Source organism: Rattus norvegicus, chromosome 12, assembly GCF_021556685.1.
Source record: "Rattus norvegicus strain SHRSP/BbbUtx chromosome 12, alternate assembly SHRSP_T2T, whole genome shotgun sequence".
In the NCBI taxonomy this organism is placed as follows: domain Eukaryota; kingdom Metazoa; phylum Chordata; class Mammalia; order Rodentia; family Muridae; genus Rattus; species Rattus norvegicus.
Genome location: NC_141545.1, coordinates 29,398,439 through 29,416,593, shown reverse-complemented (window position 1 = coordinate 29,416,593; position 18,155 = coordinate 29,398,439). Strand labels below are relative to the sequence as shown.

The 18,155-nt window shown below is 47.7% G+C and overlaps 1 protein-coding gene across 50 annotated transcripts in view; it reads right to left on the bottom strand.

The window, feature by feature from the left end:
- The window catches only part of Gtf2i (general transcription factor II I), a 75,353-nt gene extending 65,500 nt beyond the window's left edge, over positions 1–9,853 (bottom strand). For 13 of the 50 annotated variants that reach the window (XM_087578689.1, XM_087578691.1, XM_087578651.1 and 10 more), the window contains exon 1: positions 8,990–9,336. Coding sequence is in view for 12 of the 50 variants with exons in the window: in XM_087578642.1 (XP_087434768.1) it covers positions 8,145–8,307 (163 nt within the window). In the remaining 38 variants the exon portion in view is untranslated. 50 annotated transcript variants of the gene reach the window in all.
- Between the last annotated feature and the right edge of the window lie 8,302 nt (positions 9,854–18,155).

The window sequence follows — 18,155 nt, the reverse complement described above, 5'->3', positions numbered from 1 at the left end:
TCCACACGCTGGCATCATCCTAACAAAAACAGCGTGGAGAGTCGGCTCAAGGCTTAACTAACGCTAAGCACTCAGACCCATGGCGGTACACGTGTAAATCCCAGCACTCGGGAAGCAGAGGCAGGCGGATCTCTGAATTGGAGGCCAGTCTGGTCTACAGAGTGAGTTCCAGAACAGCCAGGGTTAAGTCACTAAAACTCACAACAAAATTAAAAGGCTAAAAGAAATAACAACAAAAATCTTGCATAACTTCAACCACCACTGAATTCTAAGGAAAAACTGAAACTGGATCATTAACTTCAAGAGACTTTTAATTTTTATAAAAGATATTTCAAAATGGTTAGTATTCAAGGTTAAAAGTCCACCTTCTAAAGTGCCATCCCCCTTGTTCTAACAGGATGCATACAGGCAAGTTCAGCCACGCTGCAGTGAACTCTGCTCTCCCCTGTGGTGAAATGCAAGACCCTGGCAACGAGTGGCTGCCAAGCCTGCCTTCCTCCCGGGAACTGGGAGGGCGTGTGGTAGACACCAGTGTTCTGCCTACAGTTACCAGCACTGGCCCAAAGGCACCTGCTCACCACAGCCCCAGTGCCAACCAACACTTACCGAGCAGTTTAGAGACAAACTCCATTTGACCCATGTTCACTTAGTAATTATTATTATTATTATTTTTTTTGGTTCTTTTTTTCCCAGAGCTGGGGACCGAACCCAGGGCCTTGTGCTTCCTAGGTAAGCGCTCTACCACTGAGCTAAATCCCCAGCCCCTCACTTAGTAATTATTAAAAATGTGGTTTTGACCTTACATTTTTAGGTGTGTTTAAAGTAGTTTACTGATGTTGCTGGTTTATCTTGGACTCTTGATGTTTATTATAAAAGGCTGAGATTTGCCTCATACAATTAGTAAACCCACTTTGCCTTGCAAACCTAAGAACAGCGGGAGGGGTCTGGTGTGCTCGATGGCGGGAGGGTATCGGGTGGCTTGGTGGCACAGCACGTAGGAAAAGCAAAGCGTTTGGTTAAAGTACAGTCTTGGACAATCGTGCTACCTGTACTTGCTTTGCAGGGCTTGGAGTCACCGGGAAGCCAAGCCCGAAAGGCAGGTAGGTGCTCTGCCACCAAGCTGTACCCCAGCCCAGAACTCTTCCAAGAGGGATCCGGGTCCACCCAACGAACCAGACACCCTCAGTTTCCCAAGGCCTTTCAGACTCTATACACTCTGTAAAAAACCTCTTAAAACCTCTTACCATTCTAAACATTTCTCCTAATTTCACTATCTACATTATTTATAGTCTCCAAAAACGTTTTCAAGGATTTATGACAACACTATAATATTTAAATCTATGTACTGATCTCTTCTAATCCCCTCAAAAATTTGAGCCTTTTTTTATAATGCAGAATCTTAATAGCAAAGAAAGGAAAAAGGCCAAAACTTTTTTGTCCCCAAGTACTATATCCCTTCACCAAGAGAAACAAGAGACCCTCTGCCTTAACCAAATGAGAGCATCAGCTCCAGCCAAGGAGACATGACCCCTCACAGCTCAGTGAGAGCACACCACTAAGTCCGCACTCAACACTTCCCCTGGGTCAAACCATGAGCAAGAAATGGACAAATCCAAGGTGACAGCATCCTCTAAAATGACTCCAGTGTTCTTCTAAAGCCAAGGGTTGGACATGTAGGCTAGTCAACAGAAAGCTTGCCTAATGTAAGAGACGTCTGATCCCCCAGCCCCACAAACTGAGTGTCCATGTCTGTAATACCAGCTCTTGGGAGGTGGAGGCAGAGGACCAGAAATTCGTCAACTATGTGGGAAGTTCCATCCAAAGAGTATAGAATCCAGAAGCCAGAATGCGGGAAGGCAGTGTGGAATTTGTGGGTGCTAAAACAGGAGGTGGCAGTGAGTCGAGAGCAGCTACAACGTGACTTCTAGCCCAGACTACAGTGAGAACCTGTCTTAAAAATAAAACTCTCAAGAATGGCTCAGAAATCCAGGGGCCCGCGTGCCCACTCAAGCCCTGAAGATGCTGCAGGCCTGGGATGAGCTCTGCTGCTTAAACACAGACCCCCCTTTTTAAAAACCAGAGTGAGTGCGGCACGGGATCCAGACAAAAATCTCATTTGAAAGCCAGGGCTGGCCTGGAACTCACTATGTAGACCAAAACTGACCTTGGACTCAGAGATCTATCTGACCTGCCCTGGGTTTCAGAAGTGCTGGGGTAAGATTATAGATAGGCACCACTACACCCAGCAGGTCCCACCGTAATAAAAGGTAAAATTATATGAACACCAAAAATTGTTTACAATATACTCATGATTTGTTATCAGTAAGTGTCTGTACACTATTTAAATCTACTCATGAGGCTCTAAGGGCTCAAAGAGGAGAAGACCCCATCACACACACACACACACACACACACACCCCTGCCCACAAAGCCAGCGGTCAGTCTTCCGGGACGTTCTGAAAGACCCACTTTGTTTTGTGAGGCTCAATGTCGCTGGCCTGGAACTTGCAGGTTAGGACGGCTGGTTGGGGAGCCTCAGGAATCCCCCTGTCCCCACTTCCCAGCCCTGGGATTATAAACTCCCACCTGCAAACCTCCTAAATATGCACTCCATGATCTACCTCAGGCCCTATGCCTGCATTAACAAGCACTTCACCATCTCCCCAACTCCACAGCGCAGAATTTTGAACAGGAGCCTGCTCTGCCAGCACACCTAGACTGTGTCCCTTGCCCTCACTTCAAATACTAAAGTCATCTACATCTGAAGACCCCCTCCAGGTGATCCGTCTGTACCCTAGAGAATGGCAAGCACTAGCCTCCATTCCTACCGACCCTTACCCACAAGGCTGTTAGGAGAATGTGGCTAAGTACCTTGTACTTAAATAAGTGCCTTAGACAAAAGACCCACTCACTAGACTAAACAGGTCTAGAGGTAACAACAGATACTTAAAGTACATATATGTGTCTCTTTATTTACATACTATAAACAAACTCCAAACATAAACCTAATAAATTAAAAGTGGCTCAGTTCCCAGCCAGCTGCTTCCATTACCACTGTACTAAATAAAAGAACCTATTTTCTGAAGAAGCAGAAAAACGAACTAGGCCAGCACCAAGAAGACAGCATGCTCTGATGTGCCTGAGGATTGGCTCGCTGCATTCCAAATGCCTAGTTTCTAAAAACATCACAAGCCAGGGACTTGTTTTGCCTACGATCCAGAGAAGTGGCTCAGTGGCAGAGCCTAGCACACAGCCCTAGGCGCCATCCCCAGCGCCACAAAAAATAAAATAAAATGTAGGGGCTGCACTTAAGTGCACTTTCTGCTCTTCCAGAGGATCAGAGTTTGGGTCCCAGCACCCGTGTATTTTGGAACGCTGTCATCATGTACTCATTTTTAAAGTGTTGTGATCTTCCTACTGAGCTGATCTTTGATCACAATGTGCCTCTTCTTATAGCTAAACAACACAGCTTTTTCCAAAGTCTTCCTTTGTGAGTTTTCTATGACTAGTGCACATGGTGGTATGTTTCTTCCCATTTCTTTTGCTTTTTGAATATACTTTAGTTCAGAGATCTGCCTGCCTCTGGCTCCCACCACCCAGCTCTTATACAGCTTCTTAAGGGACATAACTGAGTTTCTCCTCTTTTAAGATTTTTACTTATGAGCAAATGTGTCCGTGTGTGTGCATGCAACTCGGAGCCTGAGGAGGCCAGAAGAAGGTATCAGACACCCAGAGCCAGAGTTAAGGATGTGAGCCCAAGGGGTTGGGGATTTAGCTCAGTGGATTTAGCTCCGAAAAAAAAAAAAAAAAAGGATGTGAGCCAACATGGGTGCTGAGAACAGAAACGGATCCTCTGGAAAAACAGCAAACACTCGCAACTGCTAAGCCATCTCTCCAGCCCTACACTGGCCTTCAGTGTTTAGCCACTGCTAAAACTTCTTTGCTGTGATCGCACTCTGCTAAATGAATACATAAGTCAATATGGAGGCTACAGCGATCCCTTAGTCACGGCATCCTTCTGACCATGTGGTGAATGTGTCACTGTGTGCAGGCCAGAGATCTGCTATAGTTCCTCCTGTTTCTGGGACAGTCTCTCACTGAATCTGGAATTCATGGACTCAGCAAGCGGGGGTATGCAGCCAGCCTCAGGGATGCTGCTGTCCCCACTGATCTCAGACTGGTGCTGCTGCAGCTGACTTTCCTACGTAGGTGCTGAAGAGCAACCGACTTTAGGCCTGGCAAGCACCTTAACAACTGAGCCAGCCCCATTCTCTGTGAATATCACTTCTAAGTGTGTGGTTGAATCTAACCTCATTTTCCATGTCTGTACGAACAGTCTACAGATAAGTTTTCAAGTAAGGAAAGTGGCAACAACAAAAGACAGAAACGGTAAATTTTGGGGGAAGGAGTTGGTAGTGATACTCAGTGGGCGAGCCAGAGGCCTCAGATGTGTGAGGCCCCTGATCAACACTTCAGAAAACAGCTGCCTGGGGCTTCCTCACAAAGGAGCAAAAACATGCTTACCCAGTACTTCTACTAGAGGAACAGATTTGCCCAGATCCACGTAAATCCCCCCCACAAACAAAAAAACATTTCAACAAATATCGGATACTTGTAGCACATGCCTTTAATCCCAGCACTCAGGAGACAGAGGCAGGCAGATTTCTGAGTTCAAAGTCTATAGATGGGAGGCCAGAGCAGCCAGGGCTACGGAGAAACCCTGGGGAGGCCAGGGAATGTGGGAAGTTAAGGCTTGGCCTCCATAACAGCTTATGTTGCCATTCTCCTTAGTCAAAAACTGTAAATGAAATAATGGAATTCCAAGTGTTACAAAGTGACATATGAATAATGGAACTGTAAGTGTTACAAATTAACATTTGGAGTACAGCACTATAGAAGAGTCCTCACTTAGCATGACCAGATCCTAGGCACTGCAAAAACAAAGTCTTAATACTGAGACCCTGTATTCACTCCAGCCTTTCACTGGATCTCTAAATGAGCGCAAGGCCAGCCTGTTCTACATAGTGAGCTCCAGCCAGCCAAGGCTACACAGTGAGATGCTGTCTGCAAGAAGAGCTCCAGCTTACTACTCTCACTGGTGGGGGGCTGGGGCAAGGCTCATAGTTGAGTTCTTGGAATGGGGTGAGACCCTCCTTCAATCCCTAGTACCAAAACCATGAAGAAGTTTTGGCTCTTGAAGACACAAAGTTTGAGGAAACCAAAGCTTTAAAAGGCCTAAATATGGGGGTTGGGGATTTAGCTCAGTGGTAGAGCACTTGCCTAGCAAGCGCAAGGCCCTGGGTTCGGTCCCCAGCTCAAAAAAAAAAAAAAAAAGGCCTAAATAATGGGAGGCAGCTCTGTGGTCAAGTGCTGCCCTGGGATAGACACTCTAGCACTATCTACATTTCCTGTACGTACGTGGGCCCTCGGCCAAGTGCTCCATGACTAGCCATTCCATTCTGGTTTGGTTTTGAGACCAGGTCTCACTATGTAGCCTTAGCTTGCCTGAAACTTAGGCAGACCAGGCTGGCCTCCTGACCTACATGCTGGGGTTGAAGGGGTGAGCTGCCACACCCAGCCTACATTGTTTTTAGCTGGGTCACAGCCAAGGAAACCCTCCAAGCCCTCCAAGGATCTATGTTATATACACTCACTTTCTCACTGGCCCAAGTGGTAAAAAGCAGGTAAGTTGTGCAGAAACAGGCAAGGGCTGCAGGAACAAAGCAATCGCCGGCAGAGTTGCACTGGTCAATGTCCACGGATGGGAGGAAAAACCTCAAAGGGCAGAGAAGTAACCTAGAGAGCAAGAAGCTGTCAGGATGGCCTCTGTCTGTCACAGCAGGGCAAGTGTCACGCTGTGGCCTATAACCCCATCCCTACACTCCATAGGGGAGTGTGAGGGCTTCTTCCAGAACGCCTGGGAGAAGATACGCTGTAATAAATGTCTTATGAGAATTGCCTGGGTGGGGTCTGTGCCCCAGCACTGTAACCGAAGGGAGGAAGGAGAAAGAAATGGGAGGGGAAACTGTGCCCCAACTGAAATAATGCATTTAAGTGGAAAAACGATCAGCGTCACTTATATTTTAAAATTAGTTTGGCACTTGACCCACAACCACTTTTCAAACTGGAGGTGAGTGCAATTATGACTTACTGTTTAGGAGGTTCCCAACCAGTCTACCAATTTCATCTAGAATAAACACTCCTACTTATTTTGGTTTGGATCCTGTGTTTTAGACAAGTCATCTTAGTAGTATATCATCTAAGCACTCAGAACACTGAGGCAGGAGGACTACGACTTACAGGCCTGCCTGGGCTACACACAATTAGAGACATAGTCAAGCCCTAACCAATCCGGACCAGCAGAACCGAGGGGTCTGGAATGATGTCATCAATCACTACAGAAGCAGAGGTGGGATGCAGAACCAGTGGCTGCCAGATGAAGTCACGAGGCCTCATGGTCCCTGCCACAGAGAGTGCATACCTGACTTCTCTAGAGTTGGTCTCGTCCACAAATGGAGTTTTCTGAAGTGTTTAAGGAGCACACTTGCCACTGAAAACACTCAAACACAGCTGCCATGGCACTCCACTGAGGACACCTGGCAGAGGGCCTGGAGACGGGAGAAGGACCTATCCAGAGTCTACCACCTCAACAGAAAGAACGAAGGCACAACCTAACTCCCTCCCCAGAGGTTCATCATCCCTCAACTGTTCAAGCAGTTGAGACAGGGGAATCACCAAGTTCAAAGAGGCCAACCTGGGCAACTTACTGAAACTATTTCAAAAAGTAAAGGGGGAAGGGAGGTGAAGGGTGGAAGCTCACTGAATGGTGGGGTGCCTGCCTACCGTCCTCAGGGAGCTGGGAGCTTTGCTCAGTAGTACTCTGCTTATCTAACTAACAAGCACTAGGCCCTGGGTTGCCCCCAAAATGATATGGATTTTAGCATACCCGTGCCTTAAGGATGACCCAAGGCTAACAAGCAATTAGAAGGGGGTGGGGGGAGGGGGAGTTGGGGATTTAGCTCAGTGGTAGAGCGCTTGCCTAGGAAGCGCAAGGCCCTGGGTTCGGTCCCCAGCTCCGGAAAAAAAAGAACCAAAAAAAAAAAAAAGGGGGTCGGGGTTTCCAGATTTCAACAGTAAAAACAGAAACAACCCCGTGACCCCGTAACATAAAAGAAAGGCCTTACAGAAATGACTGTGGACAGAAAGTTTTCTGTGCCTCCAGGGTGTGTGAGGCAAGATTCTAAGGAAGCAGGCAACAAGGAGCCCGAGGCAACAAACTCAAAAAAAAAACAAAAACCCTGCTCTAGGAAATAACAACCACCCCACACCTCCAACCCGATGCTTATGGGTACCATACCCACACCCCCTTATTTACCCTGTACCCCCTTATTTACAAACTAGCTCTGCCCCAGAAACCAGGCAGGCTGGGCCAGCCATCCAGCACAGCAGCCAAAAAGATACCCAGCCTTGCACCTCATCTCCTATTTCCCAAATCAGCCGGCCTTCCACCAGCACCATCTCAGATCTGCACTCTCAGCAGCTGAGGAGCACAAAGCCATAAGGCAGGGAGGAGGATGTATACAAGGTGAGGTGGGGAGCAAGGAGAGAATGTACTAAGGCAAAATTTGTGAGCCAGACCTGTGATCCCAGCACTTAGAAGGATGCAGACCGGGAGGATCAGAAGCCCAAGGCAAGCCTCGACTACAAAGCGAGTTCCATGCCAACCTGAAGTACAAAGTATCCTACTTAAATGTTTTATTTTTTTTCAATTAAGCAAAACTTGGGCCAGACTTTGTTGCACTGACCTTTAATCCCAGCACCTGCGAGGCAGAAGCAGGGAGAGCTCTGTGCATTCCAGATCAGCCTGCTCTACCTAATGAATTCCAGCGCGCCAGGGGAGACATACTGAGAATTCCCGCACCCCCAAAAAAGGCAAAACTTGACAAAAGAAAGTGGAGGTGCAGGAGCAAACTTTTTTCTTCCCATTCCTTCTCTTAACCCCGACGTCCGGGTGCTTGCCCGAGCCAGACTGATTATTTTCATAGCCTCAAGGCTAAAGTCTTCCTTCCGGTCATTGTGTTTATTTCCATCTCCTCCTCCTCCCCCCCCCACCTACCCCCAAAAAAGTCCTGTCCCCACCGGACCTGCAAGCCAACAGCTCCGGACAAAGCCCACGGCTGGGCTCCACCTGGGAGCAGGGCGGAGCGCCTGACCGCCAGGGCGGGCACAGGCTTCGGAGCCTGGTAGCTCCCGCCCCCCTGCCAGGGCCCCCGCCGCAGTTACCAGGCACCGATGCCCCGCCCCCATTGTGCCCGCCGGCCAATCGCGTGCGGCCTGCTGCCCTAAGCTCCGCAAGCCCCAGACACACACATAACACACAAACGCACACACACCGAACCCGAGCGCGACCCCACGGGGCTCAGGAGGGGCCGTGGCACCGCGCGCGCGCGCCCCCGGCCAGCCGACTCAGCCAATCAGGAGCGAGGGAGAAGGGCTGCGCGGCCCCGCCGGGGTACGCTCACTCGTCCGCTCGTTCACGCGCGGGGGCTGCTCGCGCGAGACCATCCCTCTCAAACACCCCCCGAACCCGGTCCCCCGGACCACCGTACACGCTTCTGTATACAATGTACGCACGCGCAAAACGCCACGAGCCCTCCCCCACGCACCACGGGTGTGCGCGTGCAACTGTCGTCTCCCCCCACCACCAGCCGCCCCATCCCCCAAAGCCGCGTCGCGTCCGCTGCCAAGGCCCCCAAGTGGAGTGGACTTTGGGGGTCACAGCGCGTCCGCTTCCTCACCCCGAAGTTGTCCCCTTGCCACTCGCAGCGCGCCGAGACCCCAACTCTCACACCCGAGTCTGTGCACACGGTCCCGACCGGGGCAGAGTGTCGAATAAAGACGCCCCTGTTCGCCATGGCACCCCGAGGCTGAGGGGACGACGGAGGGGACACTCCAGGGGAGGGGACAATCTAAGGCTACGGGAACTCACCCGAAGTGCAGCCGGGGAGGGTCGGGGAGGGGGAGATACGGACAGCAAGCGGATATAGGCCGGAGGGGCCTCGGCGAGCTGGTGAACGGGGTGGAGGTGAGAGGGCGAGGGGGGCTCGTGCGTCTCGGCCGTGCTCCTGTCACCGCCGCATGGCCGCCCCCGGCGGGGCCTCGCTCCTCGCTGGGTCGCCAGACGCGGGGGGAAACAGAGGGACGAAGCCCAGGGGTAACCGCGGCAGGCGGGCGGCGAGCGCGTGCAGGGAAGCGGGGGGGGGGCCGCCGGTGCCCCCTTTTCTCTGCTCTCCCAGCTTCTCTCTCACCCTCCTCCTCCTCCTCCTTTTTCCCCCTTTTTTTTTTTTTTGCTTTTTTTTTTTTTTTGTTCCTCAAAGGTGCCGCTGCGCGTGCGCACAGGCAGCACCGCCCACCGGGAGTTGTAGTTCTAAACCCGCGCTCACCTACGCAATGAGTGGGTACCCCGAACTATAACTCCCAGATAGCCTTGCGGGATGAACCCAGATTCTCTCCCCACCGCCCCCCTCTAGGCCGAGCTGAAGCGCCGCGGCGCCCGGCCCTCTCCGGCTTGGACTGTCAATGGAGGCGCGCGGGTGGTGGGAGCGAGAACATGGCTGCACCTGGGGCCTGCACGGCCGCCCGGATGGGGGAGGGGAGTGGGGTGAGACTTAAAACTTAGTGCCCTCTCCACCTTCCTTCTCCAGCAGGCCACAGCCTCCACTTAAATAACTCTTTGCTAACCATCATCCCTTGCAAATTGCAAAGTTGGGAACATTGCAAAGGCCAGGGGAGCCCAGGGGATGGCCCTTACCCTGTTTTGCCGAGGGAAGTCCCCCAGCTCCGGGACACAAAGAACTCAATGTTTTCAAAGCTGGCTATAGAAGCAACCAGAGTGGACTTGCCCAAACTTGGGACAGGCAACGGATGGGAGGGGGCGGGGAACTCGTGATTTCCATTTCTTCTCTCTCGAGTCTTTACACACCTCCACATTTAGAAGGAAAATTGGGGAAATCCTGATTGTTACCACAACTACAAAGAAAGTTAATTTAAAGCCCCTCCGTCCATTGTATTTATTTTTCTCAACTAATAAGATCCACGACTTTCGAGAGAATCGACTAACTGTTCATCTAAGCTAATGCAAAAGCTAAAAAAGCCCGTGTCTGAAGAACTTAGATGTTAATGCAAAGCACTAAATTGAGTGAGTTTGTGGTGTTTGTTTGTTTTTTCCCTTTTTTTTCCTGCCCACCCCCTCTGTCGGCCGAATATTCGGGCGCCCTCCCCCCCCTCCCCCGACACACGTTGCTTCTCGGTAGGTGGCGGACACAAGGCTTTTTCCAGCCTCCCAGCCTCTTTGTCGCTTGCTGGAAAACTTTCCGTGCAAGCCACTCTTTTGATGTAGTTCCAAAACCCTGCCTTTGAATTCGGGTTCAAGGATTGGCGTTCCCTGGTCGACTTTCTTGTATGAAACCGCACCCACAAAGCCTCATCTAGAATCTCCATGTTGGATTTCTTTGCACTCCACGGAGTTTTTAAGGATCCCTGGGAAGCAATCTGATTACAGATGCCGCCTACTTTTTTTTTTTTTTTTTTTACGATTTTTCCCCTAACAATATTTACACCCTTCGTTTCCTTGCCTAATCCGATTGTGACCCAACTTTGTCGACTCTGTCCAGAGCTATTCATTAAGTTGTCAAAAGAACAACTTTCTCTTTGCACTCGGATTTCACTGATCTTTGGAATATTTCACCAATTTCCATAAACCCAAAACAGGAGTCCCCATCCTTTGCATCAGGGGCTATGTTCTAAGATGCGTGCCTGAAATTAAATCAGTCCGTACTATTTTTCCTATATATGCTTAGGACAAAAGTTCTGGAGGGTCTTCCGGATGCACACCTGATATGTCCTGCATACCTGCTTAAGATACAAGCTGGAAAACAAACTGTCTGAGTAGGGAATTCATGTCAGTCGGATGATAAGACTGTGTGTCTCAAAACAACAAATAAAGAAAACATTACAAAGGGTTTTTTAAATAGATACAGAAGATTAAAAATAAGTAATACAGTGATACTAAAATAATATTCAAGGCCAGAATGTAGCTTAGCTGGTAGAGTGTTTGCCAACATGCACAGACCCCTACCTTCAGCACTACATACATACATACATACATACATACTTACATACATGCATGCATACATGCATACATGGTTCATGTACTACATAAAACATAAAGGGTACCATATATCTGTAATCCCAGCACGTGGGAACTTGCAAGAAGTCAAGTTCATCATTGTCCCCTGCTAGACAGAGAATCTGAAGTCAAGCAGGGCTACATGAGACCTTATATTTTTTTTAAGATTTTATTTATTTATTGAATATAAGTACACTGTTGCTGTCTTAAGACACACCAGAAGAAGGCATCAGCTCTCATTACAGAGGGTCACGAGCCACCATGTGGTTGCTGGGATTTGAACTCAGGACCTCTGGAAGAGTAGTCAGTGCTCTTAACCACTGAGCCATCTCTCCAGCCCGAGACCTTATATTCAATAACAGTAGCAATAACATTGATAAACCATTCATAACGATATAATATCATAACATCTATATGAATGCCACTCAAACTACTCAGTTGTCCACGCCCTCCTGGCAACTTTCAGGACAGGGAAAGACTGGCTTCGGATGGCAACCTTGATCTTCAGCTAACATTTTCCACTGCTGGAAACGTACCCCGGCTTCTTTGTGAGCAAACAGCGCCTGTGCAGTAAACTCTTGCATTTTCCAGTCCAGACTCGTTCCCGTGTAACCATCTCTTACTGCATTAAATGGTTTTTGCCTCTTAGATGGTCTTAATCCTCTCAGGAGAGGACTTGTTAGCTAGATGTCATCGTTCTGTTTTGGCTTTGCAATGGGTCTCATTCTGTAGCCCAAGCTAACCTCCAACTTCACCAACCTCTGAGCTCTGGGATAAGCAGTGCACACCCCCAGGGCCAGGTCTGCAGTCTCCACAGATGCCCAGTGCTTTCTGACAAGTCGAAATTGCCTACAATCCAAACAAGTTTTCTGTTCACGTCTTTAACCCTCAAAGTTCAAACTCTTTCCGTCTTGATTATGCAAACATCGTGACTGTAGTCTTTGCTTACTGAAGGAAAGTATAGATATTTTCCGTCACAGTTTCATAGAGAGAAGAGTCCTGATTGTAGATCTTAGAAAAAAAATTCTTTAGCTTTAAGGATTGAACCCAGGGCCTCCAGCATGTCAGGCAAAGCAATCAATCAATCAATCCACGGCTGAGCTATCTCAACCAATCATTTGCATGTTCTTCCGAGGCAGGGTCTCACGAAATTGCCCCGGCTGGTCTCAAATTCAACTTTGTAGCCCAGGAAAACTTTAAACATTTGCTCCTCCTGCCTCAGACTCCCTAATATGTACGATTGCAGGTGTCTACCCAACATGCCTGGCTTTCTAATGAACTGGAAATTTTTCACTTAAAGAAAAAGCTTTCAGACAGACTGTGGTGTCACGGCCCCTTTAATCCCAGTGCTTGGGAGGCAGAGGCAGGCAAAACTCTGAGTTCAAGGCCAGCCTGTTCCAGAACAGCCAGGACTACGCAGAGAAACCCTGTCTCAATTATAAATAAATTAAATAAATAAAAAAATAAGGTTTAATTCTGGCTGTGTTGTTGGCAATGCATGCCCTTAATCCCAGGACTCAGCAGGCAGAGAGAGGCAGGTGGGTCTCTGTAACAGAATTCCCCGAGCAAGGTAGGTGATTTGGCAAGCTCAGGGCTCAACTGTTAGAGCCAGTATCAATAAATAAGGTGGTGAACAGTCAAAGACTCTTGGTGTTACCTCTGGCCTCCATGTGCATAGGTGAACACATGCAGGCAGACACACACACACACACACACACACACACACACACACACACTCCTACCATATGCATATACAACAGTAAAAGCCAGTGCCAGCGTTCTTATTGCACTTCACCTTGGCCAGTTGCGGCATCTGCACACTTGAACTTGAAGCCATTTTCTAGGAAAAGCAGGATTCCTTGAAGGTAACCACTGAAAAAAGGCAAGACTTCCAGACTTGATCTGATAAGGGAGACAATTACTGTATGACCTGAGGGCAGATGTCACTCCCAGGCTGGATACTCTGGACATAGAAATGAATCATATCCAGGGCCAGGAAAAGCCCTGGAAATGTCCCCAAGCTACTCTGAACCAAGCAGGACTTTTTTGGGTTAAGATGGGCTTAGTGGGAATTTTTGAATTTTAATTTCCTTACAAATCACAGAAATATTATAGGAATATGTTTTCGTTTTAATCCCAGGTCATGGGGATATGGGACTGCTTCTTAGCAGCTGACTATGATTTGTGTCCTGCTGGGGGTGGAGATGGGGTGTGATTTTGCCAGCAGCAGATAGCTTCTGTGACCGTGTGACATTTGGAATTGTGGGAACGTTTCAGAGGGTGTGTAAATGCTAGAGCCCCAAGAGGCGGGGTTGGTGGTTAGCCGTTGGTGGTTGGTTGGTTGTTACTGGTGGCTGTTGGTCACAGTTTGTTAAGTACTCATGCACAAAGAAGAAGAAATAAGAAATCAGATGTCCAGATCAATCTTGCCCCAAGGAGTTCAATGCCCCTAACTAGCAGGACATCACCCCATTTCTGACCCCTGACTTTACTCAAGGATCTCCTTCCTTTCCCTTCTATCCTTTTCTTTCTTTCATAACTAGTGGTAGGAGGCTGAAAGGGAATTGAAAAAGGGGTGGAAGAAACAAGAACCTATAAAGTAGTGAAAGTCCAGTTACAGATAACGGGCACATGAAGCCCAGGCTAGCCTTCTGACTCCCTACCTAGCCAAGGATGACCTTGAACTCCTGAGTCTCCACCTCCTAGTATTACAGGAGAGCATCAACACACCTGGTTTATGAGCAAGATTTAAAAACACGGAAAAAGGGCTGGAGAGATGGCTCAGTGGTTAAGAGCACTGACTGCTCTTCCAGAGGTCCTGAGTTCAAATCCCAGCAACCACATGGTGGCTCATGATCATCTGTAATGGGATCTGATGCCCTCTTCTGGTGTGTCTGAGGACAGTGATAGTGTACTTATAATAAATAAATTAAAAAAAAAAAACATGGAAAAAGCTGGCAAGATGGCTCTGTGGGTAACGCCACTTACAGCCAAGCCTGACAACATGGCTTTGAGCCATGGAACCCCCGTGGTAGAAGGAAGGAGACCACTTCAACTTCTAAAGGTTGTCCTCTGATTTACACCATATAGACAATCAATCAATCAATCAATCAATCTCTCTCTGTGTCTCTCTGTTTCTCTGTCTGTCTGTCTCTCTCTCTCTCTCACACACACACACAAGTAAAATGTAAAAAATAAGGGACCTGCAAGATGGCTTAAGGGGTAAAGAACAAACACCATTTTATAAATAACGAAAATAATGAAAATAAAGAAAAATGAGAGTGTTCAAACCCTCCCTCAGCCATTAAGATCAAATCCAGCCCTTCCCGAAGGTCTGAGTCTGATTCCCAGCACCCTCACCAGGCTACTTACATGAGCCACAGGGTCTCTGATGCCCTCCTCTGGCCTTCTTGGGCACCTGCACTCACGTGTGCGCATACCACAGGCAGAGACCCAAACATACATAATCAGAAAGGAAATAAGCCTTTAAACCGTTAGATTTCTTTTTCTTATGTATATGAGTATTTCGTTTGCATGTATATATGTGTATCACATGTGTGCTTTGATACCCTTGGAGATCAAAAGGGGGCCTCAGATCCCCTGGCAACTGTCAACCTCCAGTATTGTGCCTCAGATGCTACCCACCTTGTTTTTGTTTGGTTTGGCTTGGCTTGATTTGTTTCAAACAGAGTCTCCCTATGCAGTTCTAGCTGTCCTGGAACTCACTAGTCGTCTAGACAGGCTTTGAACTCACAGAGATCTACCCACCTCAGCCTTCCAAGTGCTGGGATACAAGGCATACCGGTGGCCCACACCTATAATCCTTGCACTCAGGAGGCAGAGGCAGGTGGATCTCTGAGTTCCAGACCAGTCTGGTCTACATAGTAAGTTCCGGGCCAGCCTGGTCTACACGTGGAATTCCCAGACAGTAGTCAAGGGCTACACAGAAAAACAAACAAACAAACAAACAAAAAAGACGTGTCCTACCATGTAGGGTAGTCTTGTTTTTTGAGAAAGGGTCTCTCTGGCCTGGCTTGGCTGGCTAGCCATTGAGCCCCAAGGAATCTGTCTGTCTCTGTCTCCCCCACACTGAGGAACTCACAAGGAAATCTTTTTTTTTTTTTTTCCGGAGCTGAGGACCAAACCCAGGGCCTTGAGCTTGCTAGGCAAGTGCTCTACCAGTGAGCTAAATCCTCAACCCCAGGGAATCTTATTAAAGGTAGTTTTTGTTTATTCAATTGGTTGGGTTTTGTTGTTGTTTTGTCTTTATGTAGGTTCTGGGGGAAAAAAACCTCAGGTCTTCATACTTCGAGAGCAAGCACCTTACCAACTGAGACACCTCTTCAGGCCTAAGCCAACCACTCAAACACAGAGAGACACATCCCGAGGCAGAAGTTCAATTTAGATCACAGCTACAATACTAATGATTATGAATAAGGTGGACCGACACATTTGGTTTCGGGGACTTTTGGTTTTTGGTTAGTTGGTTGGTTTGCTGTTTCAAGACAGGTGTGCTCTGTGTAGCCCTGGCTGGCCTGGAACTCACAGAGATCTTCCTGCCTCTGCCTCCCAAGTGCTGGGATTAAAATCTGTGTCATCACCAACCAGCCAGCAGCAAATGCCTTTTGCCCAACACTCAGGAAACAGAAGCTGATGGATCTCTTTGTGAGTTCAAGGCCAACCTGGTCTATATAAGTGCCAGGCTACCCAGAGCTACACATAGTGAGACCTTGTCTCAAACAAAATAAAACAAAAGGCAGCTGTCTCATGTAGCCCAGGCTGCCCATCTCATGTAGCCCAGGCTGTCCTGAAACTCCTAATGTTGCTGTGACTGCCCTTGAATTCCTGATCCTCTTGCCTTCAGGTCTCACCTGTTTACAGGTGTGCACCTCAATATTCTTGACTTTTTCATTTTTCTTTCTCCTTTTCTTTCTGTTTTGAAATTGCATGTATTTATTATGTACATATTTGTGGGTGGAAGTCAGTTCACTCTTTCCATCATGTCCGTCCGGGGAAATACAACTCAGATCCTCAGACTTGGCAGCAAGCACCTTTACCCACTGAGCCACCATCTTGCTGGTCCTGAGGGATGACTTACCTCCCCATTGGAGAAGAGATCCATCTCCCTTGTGGCAGGCAGGGACACTCTCTACTTTATTAACAAGGGCGATCAGCTCGGGCAACATGAACCGAATCTCTTAGGGACTTGCAGCCGACTAGATATGCCACAGACCGCTTTCCAGTGTGGTAGAGATGGAATGCTGTAGGTCTCCAATCGGAATTATCGTGGGCTATACCTAGGTCCTTTCTCTTGAGCCAGTTACCTGAACTTTCCTATATGACCTAAATTCTAATAGATAAAGTCCCAGGTTGTATCTCCAAGTTTAACACAGTTTTAAACTTCACCAACCCTAAGGCTAAAATTGCTAGATGATTAGCATCAAATCTAACAGAGATTTCCTGCTCCCGGTAGCCCTGACACCCGAAGCTATTATGACCTGTATTTGGTAAATGCACCAGTTTATGACTTTTAGCCTAGATTGGTGCTTGTAATCTGACCCCTGTAAAGATGAACTCCTGGGAACAAGGAGATATCCTATCTTAAAACAAAGAAGACCAAAAAAAACAAAAAAAAAAAAAAAAACAAATACAAACAAAAAACCCTGCTACCACCACCACCAACAACAAAACAAAACAAACAAACAAACAAACCAACAACAAAAACTGTCAGGCAGTGGTGGTTCATGCCTTTAATCCAGAGGCAGGCAGATGTCTGAGGTTGAGGCCAGCCTGGTCTACACAGTGAGTTCCAAGTGAGGTAGGACTACACAGAGAAACCCTATCTGAAAAAAGGCTAACCATCAAAAGAACAGCAGATACTTTTAATCACTGAGCCATCGTTCTAGACCCCACACCTTAGAACAAATTCTTTTTACATTTATCAAGCACACGAGCAGGCTGTGTGTGTGTGTGTGTGTGTGTGTGTGTGTGTGTGTGTGTGTGTGTGAGAGAGAGAGAGAGAGAAAGAGAGAGAGAGAGAATATATGCATGTGGTGTGTATATGTATGTGTGTGTGATGTATGTATGTATGTGTGTATATGTGTGTGAGAGAGAATATATATGTGTATGTGGTGTATGTGTGTGTGTGTGTGTGAGAGAGAGAGAGAGAATATATGCATGTGGTGTGTATATGTATGTGTGTGTGATGTATGTATGTATGTGTGTATATGTGTGTGAGAGAGAATATATATGTGTATGTGGTGTATGTGTATGTGGTGTGTGTGTGAGTATATGTGTGAGAGTGTGTATATGCGTGTGAGAGTGTAGTATGTGTGTGTATAGGAATATGTATGTGGTATGTGTATATGTATGGTGTGTGTATGTATGTATGTGTATATATGTGTGCTGTGTATATATGGGCATGTGAGAGAAAGTATGTTATATGCGGTGTGTGTATATGTGGTATGTGTATATATGTGTGTGTGAGAGTGTGTGTGTGTGTGAGAGAGAGAGTATATTGTGTGAGTGTGTGTAAGTATGAGTGTATTGTGTGTGAGAGCAAGAGTGTGTGTGTGTGTGTGTGTGTGCGCGCGCGCGCGCGCGCGCGCGCTCGCACATGCACGTGTCAGTCACTGCCTGAATGTGGAGGTATTGTTTTTCTCCTCCCACCGTGCTGGTCTTGGGGCTCAAACTCAGCTTGTTAGTCTTAGCAGCAAGCACCTTCACCTGCTGAGCCACTGCAGAGGCCCTTTCATTTGTTCTGTTTCTCATAACTGGGGGCGGGAGGCATGCCATGGTACATTGTGTGGAGATCAGAGGTAACTTCTGGAGTCCTCTCCTTCTGCCTTGTTGAGGTACGGTCTCTCTATGGTGTCTCTTGTTTTTGGAGAGCTTTTTTTTTTTTTTTTTGGAGCTGGGTATTGAACCCAGGACCTTGTGCTTGCTAGGCTCTACCACTGAGCTAAAT